The sequence below is a fragment of the Chiroxiphia lanceolata genome, chromosome 6 (genome assembly GCF_009829145.1).
Source record: "Chiroxiphia lanceolata isolate bChiLan1 chromosome 6, bChiLan1.pri, whole genome shotgun sequence".
NCBI lineage: Eukaryota > Metazoa > Chordata > Aves > Passeriformes > Pipridae > Chiroxiphia > Chiroxiphia lanceolata.
Genome location: NC_045642.1, coordinates 9,824,133 through 9,840,259, shown reverse-complemented (window position 1 = coordinate 9,840,259; position 16,127 = coordinate 9,824,133). Strand labels below are relative to the sequence as shown.

At 44.4% G+C, this 16,127-nt stretch overlaps 1 protein-coding gene across 5 annotated transcripts in view; it reads left to right on the top strand.

Moving 5' to 3' along the window:
• TEAD1 (TEA domain transcription factor 1) overlaps positions 1–16,127 on the top strand; it is a 157,548-nt gene that overhangs the window by 120,451 nt on the left and 20,970 nt on the right. For 3 of the 5 annotated variants that reach the window (XM_032690436.1, XM_032690437.1, XM_032690439.1), the window contains 5 exons: positions 2,013–2,024; positions 3,221–3,355; positions 3,550–3,596; positions 4,443–4,504; positions 6,453–6,577. In XM_032690436.1, coding sequence (XP_032546327.1) covers positions 2,013–2,024; positions 3,221–3,355; positions 3,550–3,596; positions 4,443–4,504; positions 6,453–6,577 — 381 coding nt within the window. The remainder of the gene's footprint in view (positions 1–2,012; positions 2,025–3,220; positions 3,356–3,549; positions 3,597–4,442; positions 4,505–6,452; positions 6,578–16,127) is intronic. The other 2 variants (XM_032690438.1, XM_032690435.1) reach the window with 1 other exon arrangement.

Below are 16,127 nucleotides of genomic sequence, written 5' to 3'. Positions count from 1 at the left end.
ATAGGTAGAAAGACTCATTCCCTCCTGGTTACAAGTGCTCTCCATTACAGTGTAAAAAACCCCAACATATACTTGTTTTTAAGTGGCAGACAAGCTAATATTGCAGTCTAAATAAGCAGCTTTAAAATGTGGTTGTCTCATTTGTTTCTGAAGACTATGAAGCCTGCCCAGTTACACAAGCATAGGCCATCCCCTTGCAGCTCTCCAAAATGTAGCTGAAGGTGCTCTTTTGCCAAGGGAAGTTGGAACCTCTTATGTATTTGTATCTGACTTTGATTTCTTTCATGTGTGAATGCAAAGTTACAGTTACTTTGAGAAAAACTGATCTTCCAACTGTGCAGAGATTCCTAAACCTACAAAAGGTGAAACTTCCCGTTGATGTTTGTTGGCCTGAGTCCATGTCCCATGGACCTGGCAGATTTGTCACCAGTGGGAAACTTTGTAGGAGTTATTGAAACTCCTCAAAACTGGCCCGATTGCAAGGACTGTATTTCTGAGCTGTCATTCCAGATGTTTTTTTCTTTCTCTCCATCCTCCTAATAATGCAATCAGTCAAAAGAGGATGAAATGAATGGCCACCACAAAATGCAGAACATTCTAGGGTGAAAACGAGCAACTGGCAAGAAGGAAGGCACATCCCATTTCACGTCATGAAAGAAAAAACCTCCCAGGAATGGACTTTTCTATCCCTTACAAAGCTTTTACTTTCAAATGCTCCTTCAGTTTAGACCCATCCAATAGTAAGGACATTTTAGCAGCAGAAGAGCATGAGCCTGGGAACTTGGCAGGAGCACAGGCACTGCCACCTTCGTGTGGTGGCACTGGCACAGCTGGTGGCAGGCGGGAGGCAGTGCAGGAGAGGAACCTGTAGTGCCCACAGCACTTCTGGAAAATAACAAGGTAGTCACAAAAGCAGGGCTCATGCAGTTTTGGAAGTTACTAGGACCCAGAGACGCACACAAGGTATCGATCCCCTGTACATTTGGTTTTGTTATGATTCAGCAAGGCTATGTGTGAGACTTACGTGGTTGGGCATTTTCAAGCCAGCTCCCTTACAAAAAAAGGGGAGAAATGGAACAGGGAAGTCTGGTGGAGCTAGATCTCCAAATTGCTTAAGGACATCTCGTTTTCATGATGGAGGGTCCTTCTTACTGTACCAGAAGGTAGAGGGGTCTGGAGAGCTGCATGAATCTCAGGACACTGCCACCTCTTGACACCCACCAAAGCATTTTTTTAGCCCCGTGGCCTGCAGACATCCAAAGGCAGCCAGTAAAACACGCCACGCACAAACCTCCCGTGCACACCCTCCCACCCTGGGGCAGGCAGAGGTGAGTGCCAGTAGCTGACAGAGCCAGGTCTGACTTCCAGCTCTTAACCAGCAAGTTGGTTGTGGTTATATATGGAAAAGCTGCAAACTGGAGAAACGGCTGAGCTTTGTCCACACGCTGGTGGATATCAGTGGCAGGAGAGAAGCTGCCCTGAGCTGTGGGGAGGGGATCCCAAGGCTCAGACAGGTCGGGAGGTGGTGCCTGGGAGTGCAGTGCTGGTGCAGGAGGCAGCGCAGGTGAGCCCGCGGGTGTCAGAGCTTCTCAGGCAGCCGAGGGCTGCCCTTCAGGCTCACATCCTTCGAGGTGCAGAGGGGAATGATGTTGGAGCAGCCACTGCCCTGCTCCACCTGCTGCTCTCCCGGGCTGCGTCCCACAAGGGCTCCTCACACAGCTCAGGGAAACACACACACTCAGCAACAATCCCCCTCATTCAGCACCCGCAGCTTTCTCACGGGGAACTGTGGGTTATTTCTCCCCAGTGGTTTGCTGTTATTTTCTTAATCCTTTTTTTTTTCCCCCTTTTAATGAATCAGTCCCTAGGTGAAAATTATGCATTTGTTTAAAGCTGATATTTAATATTGAGCAAACTGCTCTTCCTTTGTCTCTTACTATTTTGTTCATATTTTGCTAAGAATCTGCTATTCTACACAAGCATTTTAATAAACTGTTTGTTGTTGTATCCAGGTAACAAGCATGGTAAGTATTTTGACTAAACCAAGTATTATGTACCTTAGCTGTGCTTGGCAGAATTTTTGGCTAGCTTTTCCTGTACTTTCAGCCTGTGCTGTTTCTAAAGGAGCTATTCAAAGGAAGAAACTGCTCACCTATAGTACTACTACATACAAGCTTTAGAGGGAGCATATGTGCAAAGTCATATATCATACATAAAAGCATGCATCTCTTGCCAGCATGCTTGCTACTTTGCTTGTAAAATAAAACCAGAAAAAAAAAACCAAAAATACTTGCTTAATACTGCTTGTATTCCTTCATTTTGAGTCACATACCTAAATATTAGTACTTATTAATACAGTACTTTTGAGTGAGGAGCCCCACTTTACCAGATAGTAACAGTCTGTTGTTTACTTGTTTTGCCTGACCTAAGATATGCCCTTGGTTAACTCTGTTGCATTAAGAGGCTTTCCCTTTCTATTCTGTGATCATACATGATTGGCAGTGACTAGGACTCCAAGCGCTGCTCTAACACAAGTAACAACTCATCTTTTCCTAAACTTGTTCCTGTGTGCTTGAAAACAGCAGGAATTTTATCGCTGATAGTTTTCTTTGGGAACACTGTAAATCAGTAAAATACCGCAACTGAAAATTTAAAATGTTAACTTACATGTTTGTGATCTAAATTTTAAACTAGCTGTCGTAAAACCGAATCCAAAATGTCTCTATACCTGTGAGCACGAAGGAAAATCTGACACTGTTTGCGAGTCAGTCGCAGTTCCGTGCTCTCATTTTGCAGTGTAATACGAAAGGCAAACTTCTCTTAGATCAAAATGATAGAGCTCAAATCTCAGTGCTCCCTGTCCTGCAGGCAGAGCTGAGCCTTAGCAGCGCGCCCTGTTTAGTCGAGCCTGATTTAAAATCAGGAGAATTTGCCCAGATAAACAAGTGGGCAGTAGTTTGCTCTCCCAGAGCTTCCTGTATGTTGGCAGAGCAGACTGTGAGAATTCAGGTCTACCATGCATGTCTGAGAGGAGGTTTTGCCTTGAGGTAGTTTGAGTGTTAGCCTCCGTGCTGTATTTTTTTTTTTCCTGCATGGTTTGCTATTTTTGCATTTTCTGTGTGGCTTTTTAAGTTTTTAGTTATGTGCTTGTAGCTGCAGTTATTTAACATCATTTGTTGTGCCAAATGTTTTAAGACTCCATGTAATTGTCATATTAAAGGATCAGACAGCAAAGGACAAAGCACTCCAGCACATGGCAGCAATGTCATCAGCTCAGATAGTCTCAGCTACTGCTATTCACAACAAGCTGGGCCTGCCAGGAATTCCCCGTCCTACATTTCCTGGGGCACCTGGGGTAAGTTGTTAGCCGAGTCCCAAAAAAATCCCTGTGTTCTCTAATAATGTTCAGTAGAAAACTAAGGCGGAATGAATGGATTAATGCTTTCACTTATGTTTGCAAAAGGAATCATGCTTGTTCAAAAATATCCAAAACATATTTCTGTCAAAGAGAACAACTGTGGGTCTGTTTGTTTGTTTTTCCTCTTTCAGTTTTGGCCGGGCATGATTCAAACGGGGCAGCCTGGATCCTCACAAGAGTAAGTCTGAAAATTAGAATATGCTTCTTTATGCAGTGCGAGGCTGGCTTGTGCGCTTTGCCAGAAGATATGAGGGAAGCAAGAACTCACAAATTTTTTCCAAAAAGGAGGTAAAGATAGTTGTAGGGAAAAAAAGAATCTTTACAGTGATGCGAACTCACATTCAGAAAATTGTGAGATGGGCACCCGCCTTTTTCTCCTGTTGCACTGTGAGATGCGATGATAATGCCAGGGAAGCAGCTAGTTACGTTTTTTGTCTGTGAATATGTTTCCAGTAGAAATGCTTCCATCCACTTTTAAACATGTCAGCAGTGCTGGAGGCAAGGGGGACCTATTTTCCTGCATGAGGCCCATTAGTGGGGTTTCAGCACTGTGGTAGCAACAGCACCATATGGAGGAGGAGGCCTTGGCCCCTCTGGCCAGTGTTACCTTTTCTGCCCTGCCATGGTCTCTGGAGCAATGTTTTCCAGCCTTACTTTTCAGCTTCTCCTCACTTCATTCCATTAAGGTCCCTGAGAGTGTTTGTGCCCCTGTAGTTCAGTGTCCTCTGGATTTACTGGGAGTCAAAGCAGTCACCATCCATGGCTGCTGTGACACTTGTGGAGGACGGGTCAGGTTTCCTGCTGCGTGACTCGGTGCAGATGAACCCCTCTCTTTAAGGTGTAATCCTCATTCCACCCCCTCTCTATTATCTCTTTGCTGTCTGTCTGTTAAATATGCTATGCAAGGAAGAGAGATGTTTGTGGGTAAAGGTCATTACCCACTTATGTTGTTACACTATGTGACTCTAATGGAATTTACTGTGGATGGCATGGTGTATGATTTCTGTGTAACTCTTTATTCCAGCGTAAAGCCATTCGTTCAGCAGGCCTATCCTATACAGCCATCAGTCACAGCTCCCATTTCAGGTAATCCTTCCATTTATCCTCTCCCTTAAAAATACTTGAATTTTGTACTGAATGTGATGTGTTAATTTCTGACACGGGCAGAGCCACTACTTCTGATCTCACATTCCCTCTAGCCAAACCAAACACCAATCCCAGTGTCCTATTATCTGATTATATCTTAGAGAAAATCATTGAGTTTGTTTTTTTTTTAGGTAGGAAGCACTAATACATGTGCAAGGAGTTGTGATACATGATAGCCAGTCAGCATTCCGTGTTGTAGGAATTATTGTAAAAAATTAGTAATAGGATGCATGTTTCTTTTTTAATAGCTATTTAACAAGAATACACCTTAGTTTATTTTAAACTGAGCCTAAAAACCCTCCAAAGTCATATATGTTTAGCCTTAAGTATAAAACATCTCTATGTATCTGCTTGTTTATAACTCTTGCCCTCCTGAAGGTCCTGCTTTGCCTCGTGCCACTTTAAAAAGTACCTAATGTTTAGTCTGACTTCTGTTGCTCAAATCAATCAAGCCCTTCCCATGGCTACTTCCCTGCTCCTTTTCCCAAGTCGGTTTCATGTCTAATTTCAGGAAAGATGATTATTTCTTTGCAGATGATATCTCATTTTACATCTCCCTTGCCAAATGTCACCATCTTTCTGTCTCTGTGCTGCAGTTTTTTGACTCTTACCCAGTTTTTTATGATTTTCTAACGTGCTATTTAATGCTTAAAACTACAGCTATCTTTCTGCATTCATGATTATGTCCTTTTTTCCTGATATTCCTAATTTATAACATTATTTTCTAAGGCAATGTATGGTCTTCTTGTATTCTTTAATGTTTTCTCTGAGACTAGGATTATTAGTATTTCCAAATCAGTCAAAACTGGTGCCTGAGTTTTTGCTTCATTAGAATCCTGTTCATGTCTAACTAGTCCAGTTCATAATTTCCTGTTTTGTACAAGCCTCTCACCTTCACTGCCTAAATTTGAGGGTTGGGGTCAGGTACCACACTCCCATTATGGGATATGGGCACATGCTACCTGTGGCCTCTCCTTGGTTCTCAACCTAGTTCAGGATCATCTTTGTTCTCTTACCTTTGGTCCCTCTCCCCCACCTTCCTTGTGCTCGTGTCTCTCCCAAGATGAATTTTGCCTTTGAGCTGCTGCCTTTCCCTCTTCCTTTGCTGTTTTCTTTCCTTCTCATCTAATTTTCTACAATGAGGACCAAAAGATAGCATTTATTCCTTCTCTTGAGGTGAATTAGAGATGCTGTTTAACATCCCTTCTCTATCTAGATCATGCCATTCTCTCTTTATTATCAATTTTAAAACCTTCTTTTTCTTTTTAGGGTATGATTCAGCTCTCTACAGTAATTATTTATTATTAGCTGTAATATAATGCTGCCTAAAAGCTCCAAAAGAAGTCAAGACCCAATGTGCAAATACGTACTAAGAGACAGTCCCTGACTTGGAAAGCTTGTACTTCAAATAGGAGAGGGGAATTGAGAGTGGCAGAAGAAATAGGCAAAAAGGGAGGTGATTTACTTGTAACGTGTGGCACATTAGGAGCCAGAAATGAAGGCCAGTCCTCTTGACTCACAAGGCAGTAATATCTCCTGTGAGTCTTGATGCCAGTTTCCAAGGAAGGGTCTGTCAGCTGTAACTCTAGGTGAAGTCTCTATAAATCTCTATAATCTAGTGTATAATTTAAACAAAAATTCTACAGTAAGTTACAGCCCAAAGGAAACAAAGTAGTAGATCTTTTCGTTATTAGCTTGCTGGATTGGAACCTCTATTTCTACATGGTGTTCTGAGATTTTCCAATTTTAGCTCATTTTGATTTAATTATTTGCTAAAATTAATATAAATATCCAAGGGCTACACGCATAATTCCCAATTATATTTAACTGAGAAAATATAAACCGAGAAACTGTCAACTTCTTCATGACAATGGTTCCTTTCTTTCAGGATTTGAGCCTACATCAGCTCCAGCTCCCTCAGTCCCTGCGTGGCAGGGCCGATCAATTGGTACGACCAAGCTCAGGCTGGTGGAGTTTTCGGCTTTCCTTGAACAGCAGAGGGATCCTGAATCAGTAAGTGTTGCCCTCGTGTCCACTGATCTCCAGCTGTGCTCCTTTGCTCCCCACCCTGTGAGGATGCTTTCCAGGGTTAAGTCTGATGGAATACACCCGGTGTTTCTGCATTTGCTGCTGCTCAGTGTAATATTCCTTTCACTGCAGGACTGTATTTTCCTTTCTTGCCCTCTTTTTCCCCGTTTGCAGCAGTGAGAGGCCTCTGTGAAAGCAGGCATGGTTCGCTGTGGTGCTTGTCTCACTGCTGACCTAGTTTAGCAGGTGTACCAAATTGCATGGTGTTCTTGGCAAGAATTCAGTACTTGAACTCTAAGTTAAAACCTAATCTATTTCCCAACAGAAACAAAACTAAGGACTTGCATAGAAAGTGTGCATATTGGATTTTTTTTTTATTTTTTTTGAGGAAGTTTTTAATTTTGTTTTGATTTTTAGTCTGCACACTATACCTGCAAGAGTAGTTTTATGAAGTTGGCTGTAATGTTGCATTTACTCCAGTAGGGCTTGAACCTTGATATTAATCATCATATATTTACCAAGAACATTTGTTAGTAGCCTAGCACTGTCTCTACTGCACCACAAATAAATCAAAAGAACTTCTTTCAGCTCGAACCTGAGAATTTTTGCTGAGATAACTTCAGAAAAGCAAATACTGTCATGAACGTGTGCTACAGTCACGCCATGCTTGTTCAAATTCCTGGTAAAATACAGTAGCTTGGAGCAGAGAGAAGCTGTCATTTTCTCTTTATAATTCAGCACTGGAAACCATAGCATTTATGGGCTCTGGCCAAGGGTGTTATCCAGGGAGTGTTTACCCTGCATAATGGGGATTGGAGACATAGCCCAGAAACCTTACAACAGAGGAATGCTCCTGGCAGAGAAATATCCCAGTGAAAATACACCATATCTCAGCTATTCATACACTAAATGTGTGGCAGTGTTGGTTTGCTAAATGTCACATTTTGCCCAGTTGAATTAACTTTGAGGTGGAGGAAATGTTTGGCAGCAGGTACAGTTATCTCATCACTTACCTGACTGTGAGGTATTGCATGGTTTCCCTGGAATCCCTTTGCCTTCCCGTGGCCCTGACTCCCATGGTCTCATGGCAATCCTGGCTCTGGTGGGCTAAAGCTCCATCTTAGTCTCCTCCAGACTAATCCAGAACGCCTTCTCCATCCCAAGCCCCGAGTTCATCCAGACAGAAGTGTATATTTCTGATGCAGAAACACAACATCCAGGTTTTCTCATCAGTCAGCCTTATCAATACGCAGCTTTCGGAGTCCTTGGCTCGCTGACCCCTGTAACATGTCCTGCTGATTTATGGGCTCTGCCATATCCAGACTGCTGCACTCCAGGATGTATGTGTGTGCCTCAGGGTTACCGGGAAAACAGGATGTGGCCGTGTAACGCTCAGCTTTGCTGTGCCCTGTGTGAATGAAATGGCATTTCAGTGCAGTTTGAGTTACTGTTTTGTCAGTGTACCACCTAATTATCCCTTTTCCATAGGTTTTATAACACAAAACCGTATGCAAAACCCATGGGCTTATATGATCTAGAGCCTCCTGTGTATCTTCGGGGCTTTATGTAAAGAGAGTAAACAGGAGTTCAGCAACTGAGCAGCTTCTATGCCTTTCTCCCTGTGAAAACTCCCCCTCAGACCAAGCACACTCATAGCAGATCACACGTGGCCCGTCACATCGCTGGTGTCTGTGGCGTGGAACCAGCTGAGTGACGTGAACGTATTTGCAACACGACTGACAGACCAAAAGGGAGAAGGTGCTGCGTGTCCCGCTCTGCTGGGGTGGGAAGGCCCGGAGCTGGCTGGGCTCACACACGGTGTGTGGGCTGGCAGCCTGGGGACATGAGTGGGCTCCCATTTCTCGGGCAGGTGCAGGCTCTGGGGAATGTGACGCATCCACTGGCACTGCAGGGAAAGAGTGGAGGCCTGAAGAGAAACACGGTTACCCAGGATGGCCCCACAAATACCGTAAAGCCTTTTTTTTTTTGGAGTAAACTAACATTATTTGGAATTCCTGAGGGTGCAGAGGCCCACTGGAGCTTGTCCCAGCTTGCAAGAACACTGCTGAGAAACCCACCTTTTAAATGCAGAGCGTTTATGTGCGAGGTTTACAAGACAAGCAAGAGTATCAGACTACCCAGACTTGTTTTTAAAAAGACAGTTACTCATGTGCTGTAACACTGCAAAAATTGGACACAAAGAAAAGTCAATTCCCAATTTAGATCATTCTTAACACCCATGCTGCAAGTGCAGTGGCGCAGCACTATGTGAAGGCTGTGTGGGGACAGCTTGGGCCGTGCAGGCGGGTACCGTGGGGAGCCAAGGGATGAGCCCCCATGAGCACTGTGTCACCATCACTGCCTGGGAAAGGGGAGTCAGGAGAAGGGGAAGTGTCGTTTGGATCAAATGAAGTAAATCTGATTATTTGGATCTTAAACGAAGGCCTGGAAGAAAACCCCAAGGCAGAGTGACCAGTTCCCAGGGCAAAGGCAGCAGGATATTTGCTGGAGGGGCGCTGGGCAGAGGCACTGGTGCACGACTGTTTGCAGGGACAGCTCTGTGCCTTCTGCCTGCCTTACCCATGTCCAACGCACAGACTTTTCCAACAAGCTTTAAAGGGTTCCTTGGAGGTGAGAGCAAACCCCAGCCTCATTTAGTGCCCTTGCAGTGTCTGTGATTTTGTACATCTTTGTGTTGGTGAGACATTTTATTGCAGATGCTTTTTTACTTTTTAAATAACGAAATCAAGGCAGGTGAGATGTGTGGTGAGGCAGGTGAGATATGCACAATGTGCATATGAAGTCGTGTAGGCATGTGCTGTGGTTGCAGCATCTCCTTTGTGCCTTTGCTGACCTCAGAAATTAATATATGTATATGCTGCTACACAAGAGCCATGTAAAAGTTCTCTTGTATCTTCTGGAAAAAAACCACCAGTCATATGTTCATTACACTGCTGACTTTTTAAAGAAAATGCCATAAAGTATTATTTTGATCAAATGTGCTTCCAACATTTTATCAAAATAAGGTGACCCTTCATCCTTCTCTCCCCCAACCCGAAGTCGTAGTAGTGAGGGCAAATAGAACAATTCCACCTTAAAATGTAACCTGAAAGTTTATTGAAAAAAGCTTATTTGACATGGCACCTGGGGCCAGGACTCGATGATCCTGGGAGGCCCCTTGCAGTCTATATTCCTGTACAGCAATTAGAAATTTAGGTTTGTCTGCCTGTGGTGACTCCCAGAGACTGCAGTGGGGCTGTGCACAGGCACAAAGGTCCACCCACAGGGAATTCATTGTGGGAGTGGGGCCTTAAACATATCTGGGGTTCTTCCAATGGCAACTGGTGATTAAAAGTACAAAAGTCCCTCAATGTCAGGCAGTTATTTTGGTTTAGAGTGGGCATTCTATTGAGTCCAAAATCTGCTCCATAGAGTCCTGTCGCTTGTGGGGGGCTGTTGACTTTTTTCCCCTTATCTAGCCGCAAAATTGTTCTATTTATAAAAGAAAAAAATTACAGAAAGGAAACAATAAGCAACCCTCACTGTAACTGTGCATGGCAGAAGACAGTCTGGCAGACATAAGATGGCAGAGTTGCAAAATACTGGAATAGTGACTGCGGTTAAGGATGGGTAAAATTGCCCCTCCTTTTACATGAAAATCGATTCAGTTTACAAATGTCAACCTGTATTTTCCTTTTGTGCCATTTTGTGCTGGAGTACGATTCCTAAGTGGTGCATACAAGTCACCCTTGTAGGTCCAATCATCAGCATTTCAGTCACCTTTAGTTGTTGCCTGCCCTATATGAGTATATTCTCAACAGATGAAGCAGTTTATGTGCTCATCTGTTGCTTCCAAGACAGGTTTTTCTTAATGGGGGCTTTCCATTTTTACTGTAGTGGTTCTGTGGTTCTGCCTAAACCAAGTAATTTGTTCCCTAACAAATATAAACTGAGCATGCTAGCTGATTAGAAAGGATCTAAGCAATTGACTGCTACACAAGTAGATATAGAATTCAAAGACTATAACACTGAAATTAGAATTATTAGAATTATTTTTTATATATATATATATATTCAAGCTTGATTTTCAGTTGGAGAAAAAAGTCCTACTACCAGCCAACCAAAAAAAAAGCCCTTTCTTCTCTTCCTTTTCGAGGTTTCTCACTCTTGCTGTCACATTAATTTCAATTGCGAGCACTTCAGAAAACTTTATATTTAAAGTATCTATATAGGGCTATAAAGAACATGTCTGATGGGCATTTTTGTTATTAGTCTGCCTACCCAAACTGTCAGGTCGTGTTAGGTCCAAATTTCAAAATGTATTTTAAAAAATGGTGAAGAAATAAAATATTCTTTATGTTTTAATTCAGGTTTTATTGTTGTTGTAAAAGGACTTTGTGAGCCCAGGGAGAATTGTGCCTGAGAACCAGAAAGGGAAAGCAATTGCTCAAGGGGCCATAAAAACAGCCTGCCATCATTAGCCAAATGCAGTAAAATTCGCCAAAGTTAATCAAACCACCTAAGTGATGAAAAATAAATGAGATCTTTTCAAAAGAAGCCCTCCATCCTTGAACAATATCCATTGTTACCAGCATTGTTTATCCTTTCTCTACTCCCTGTAAACAGTTTAAAAAGCAGTTCAGCATTTCAGTCATAAGGAAGTCCTTGGTTTAGCATCTTTGTGATGTGAGAGGACAAGAAAGCAAACCCACATTAAGATGAATGTCTTGGAGAGACAGACTCGGGATTTGAGGTCATTTCAATCCGAAATCAGATGTAGTTTTACTGAGCGTAAGGGTCATTTATTTTGCAGTGCTGAAGAGCTACATGCTGGCCCTGGGACGTGAATGTCATACTCTGTAAAATGTTCATTTTCAAATGTCTATAGTTAGAAGTGCCAATAAATCACTTTAAAGGGGTCCAACAGACTTCCCATCCAGCAGCTTTCCCCGGGATCCCATGGAGATGTGATGGGAGTCCTGGGCCAACTTCCCTAGCCCAGTTGTAGGGCCAGGACATGGACTTTTCAGGAAGGGGCCTGGGGTCAGAATGCAGTTAAGTGGGGAGGGAGACTGAGCACCATTTATTGTTTGGCCCACGGGTGGAAAGGCTGCAGGGGCCTGGCTGTGCTCTCACTGCTGCCTTCCTGCACACTCTCTCCCTTTTCTCAAAACCCACCTCTGCTGCCGGAAATTTTCCAGCAAAAATAAAAGTGCAGCTTTTGCATAGCTGAGGAGGAGCGGTGGCAGCAGTGGGGGCTCCCTCAGTGAGTCCCCATGCTACCACTGCCTAGCCCTGTGGGATCCCAGCTCGGTGCTCAAAGTATCCAGAGTGGTGTTACACAGGGTACTGGGACTGCCCAGAGCACCATGACATCAGGGAGGAGGGACAGAGCAAGTTGTGGGGCAGCTGGAGCAGAGCCCACATGCACAGCTCCTGTGATGAACCCAGGAGAGCCATAAAATCAGGGGGCTCATCACAGTGGGGAGGTGTCTGCCTCCCACGGCCCTGCACGGTGTGGTGCTATTCCTGTTGGGAGGAGGAGCAGGAGCTGCTGGCTTGGGCTGGCACTGGCTGTGGCTCCTCACGCCCTGCTGAACCCCAAGGGTTTTGCATCTGGCTGTGCCTCTGCCCCACTCCCCCACCCCTACACCCACCCCAAAACCCGCTCAGCCCGGCTGCAAAGTCAGGCTCTCAGGAATTGGGAAATATCTCCGTGTGCCTTCTCCAAAGCAGTAGATAATGACGTGCTCATGTGTTTATTTGTTCCTGCTGCATTCAGTGTAGATGTAGATGGCCCTTCTTTGATAAGCAACTATTCAGTAGTTTGTTTTCTGCTGCTGTTGAAATGTGTGGCCCCGTGCCCTGCTCGCTGTGCACTGTCTAACCTCCCCTCCAAACGGAATTAGTAATTCCCTCCATTTGCATTTCACAGATGTGCTGGTGCAGTCTTTCTAGATGAAGGAGCATTATTACTCACAATTGACAAACCAAGAAGTTCAGGTGCAAAAGAATGAATGGGACGCTGATTTTGAGGGTCCCCTTTGTTTTGTCACGAGCCTGATTTTGCAGAATACTTAGTGTTATTGAGAGCTTCCTATAGTCAGGCATAATTTTCCCATCTGAGCACTCAGCACTTCTGGAACTGGGACCACAGGGTCCCAAACCAGACAGGCCAGAACTGAAGGATGCATCTTCACTGTTGCAAGAAAGCTGATGAAAACATTGTGTGAGCACCTTGCCCAGACTGCAAGTCCCAGTTTCATGCCAGGAGTCCTGTGGCAGTAGCTGGGAAGTGCTGGGCAACATTAAGGTGTCAGGGCTGGGAACTCCCCTCCCCAGTCACCTGCCTCTCCATTTCTGCAGCCATGAAGTAGCCAAAGATCTCCTTTTACTTCACATTTCTGACTCAATGCCTGTTCAGATCTAAGCAGGAGTCTGAATGTGTGGAAGCCCATGAAAGACTAGGTTGACCATGAAGTTGTATTGTGGTGTACTAGCTCAGAAAGTTCAATTAACATTTCACATGAAAGTGTTAAAAACCTTAACAACGGGAGTTGGTACAGGCTCCAGTTATAGCATTAAAATGTCATGTTTATAACTCCCAGTCTGCTTCACTGGAGGATAACAGCAACAGGAATTAAATATTCAGTTACTAGTGTTTTGGTAGAAATAAGAAAACTTGTTGGCAGACCAAGTGATTTTCTTACATCAGCAGGAAATTAAAGAGTGTCAGATTTACGAGATATCGTGAGGCAGCTGAGCTGAGGCTGGGCAGGGTGCAGGTTAGAGCTGCATGCAGACTGCTGATATGCCGGGGATTGGTTTTCAGATTGGTTTTCAGCCACGTGGCTCCTTTTCCCCCCAGAAGCACAGTTGCTGCACAGTCAGAGGTACATTTTTAAAAGATGTATTCCAGTCTGTGGAGGTACAGAGAGAATCACTGCACAGTGCCAGACAGTGCTTTTTGCTCTCATTTCAACAAGAGCTCAGGCTGTTCCACCTGCCTTCCGCTGACCTGTCCCTCTGGGCTTCAGCGCCCATCCTTGTGACCTCCAGTAGGGAATATATCCGGTCCAAAGAGAACCAAGAGGCTGTCCCTCTGTGTCAGGGGGAGAGAAGACCTGCAGCAGAGCCTTCTTAATGTACTTCTTCTCTGGGTAGTGGAGTTTCTTTGGGCACAGAAGACTATGATCCATTCAAGTTGCAGCCTCTCCCAGTGGTATTTTCTCACAGGGATTTGGTGCTCCAAGTAATGATACAGATGTGCTAGCAATTTGTGCTAGCAATTTGTTGTGCTAGCAATTTGCAGGAACCTGCTGATCCCATGAAGCAGCCCAGCTGACAGGGTGGTGTTATGAAGCTGTGCAGTGCAGACAAGGTGGTGGGGTGCTGCAGCCTCCTCGTCCTGCTCCTTCATCCCATGGGTGCACAAGGTCCAACATCCCACCAGCTCAGTCCCGCTACCGGGAAAGGGGAGTTTGCAGGGGAGCTCACACCCCTGTGGGGATGACTCCCAGGTGTGAGAAGTGAGATTTGGGAGGGTTAAATCATGGCTGTGGTTCTGGGTGCAGCACCCTTGCAGTCAGATGCTGTGTCCATGAGCAAGGTCATCCCCTCAGAAACAGCTGGTCTCTCTCGGGCCACCTCCCTGCATCCACATCACCCAGCCTCAGCAGGGAGCCATCACCCCCTGTGTGCTGATCTGTGTGATTGTGCAGCCCCACTGGACAGGAGCAGCAGCTCTCCTGCCCCAGGAACATGTGAGGGTTGGCTTCACTGCTGTCTGCATCTTGGCCACCGCCATTTAATAAAAATCTTGGTCCTATACAGGCTTGTCAAGCCTTGGTGTTAGTTCCACAGGTGTGGGGAAGCACAGGGACGCAGCAGAGAGATCTGTAACAATTTGCAAGCCTGCTTTTTGTGGACCAAAAAGGCTGTTGCTTTAGACTGTAACTGCAAGATTGGTGAGGAGCTCTTATGAATATATATGCTGGCTGATAAAACAGATGTAGGTGGTTTGTCTTTGTTCTGCACCAGCTTAAATTCTTGCATCCCCTGCCACTGGCAATTTGTCTTGGTTCTTTTAAATTCCTAAGTGGATTATAATTTTTCTCGTGGTATTATTTGACAACAGTCATATTTCATGGCTTTACTGCATTCTTTGGATAGTTGGAATTTTTTTAAGGAAAGGAGCTCAGTAAGAGGCGGCCATCTCCAGGGCATGTCGTGTAATGCAGACATGGAAGAGAGAGCTGAAAATGTTCTTTGTGTTTTTGTATAGTTTTTCTCCTCAGAAAATACAGGGTTTGACCTGTCGTGGTCTACAGCATCTAAAGCACCTTACTGCCCTGATGCCAGATGCAAATCCTTTAAATGCTGTAGCATGAGTAAATTCTTCAGCCTCTAATGTACTTCAGTGACTCTGGAATACTCAGTCTAAAACAACAGTGAATTCTCAATATAATGAGCATGGGTATAAGCTTTTCAGACACTAATGGGCTCAAAAATACAGGCATAAAACTTAGCTGCTTTGCTTTTATCTGTGCATCAATTCCTGTCACGGGGCATGTTTGTATAAAAATGATAGGGATCATTTCAGTATCGATTTACCGTGCTCCAAATATCACATTATTGTTTGTTAGTTCGTAGGAATATGCCATGTCTAATTAGGTTAGTAATGATTGTACTTAGCATAGGAATTGCAGCAACATAAGGAGAAAATGATCACACATTGCAATACCAAAATAAACATTTCTGTCCTAAGAATGTTGTCAGGTGATGTCATACCATCTGTCCCACTGTACCCCCTCAAAAATTTTGCTGCAGCAGCATCTGGTACTTTGGCGAGCTCTGCAGACAACTGTGGTAGCTTTGCAGCTGCCTTTAACTTTCCTTTTGTATTTAAAGAGTATTGAGATTTCATGCTCCATGTCCCTATGAATATGTTTTCTTTTACTGAAGTTTGGATACTGAGCAATTTGTAGGTTTTCCTGGTTTGCAGAATAAGTTACAGTGTATGAATTGCCTTGGGAACTCGCAGTTGCCAAACTGTAAAATGCAACTCTCCCCTTCCCCCTTCACTCCATAGCCACTTTTGGGCTTGGGAGAGAGACACCCTTTTGGGGAGGAGGACGCTTTCCTGGTCACAGGAGAATCTGAGCCCTCAATTCTGTAAAAATGTGGTTATTTGTACAACGTGGAACAACTCCAGCAGGAAAGACTGAGTGGAAACAACCCCAAAATAAATAATGACCAGGGCTCTAATGGTGGGGGTGGTTTTTCAAACCCTTACTCTGAATGAGAGAGACCGGAGAGATGCTTGGGGGCATCTCACATCCCCAGGGAGAGCACAACTGCTGGGCATGCCTAGGCAGGCTGTGGGGGTGCTGGGAAGGGAAAGGCTTCGGTTTGATTTTTCTGAGTAGGCTGAAGTGCTCGTCTCTGCTGGGGAATTCTCATCATTCTCCTTGAAAAATGGAGATGTTTGCCTGAATGCAGATAGACTTCCACTGATAGCCTTGTTCAGGGACCC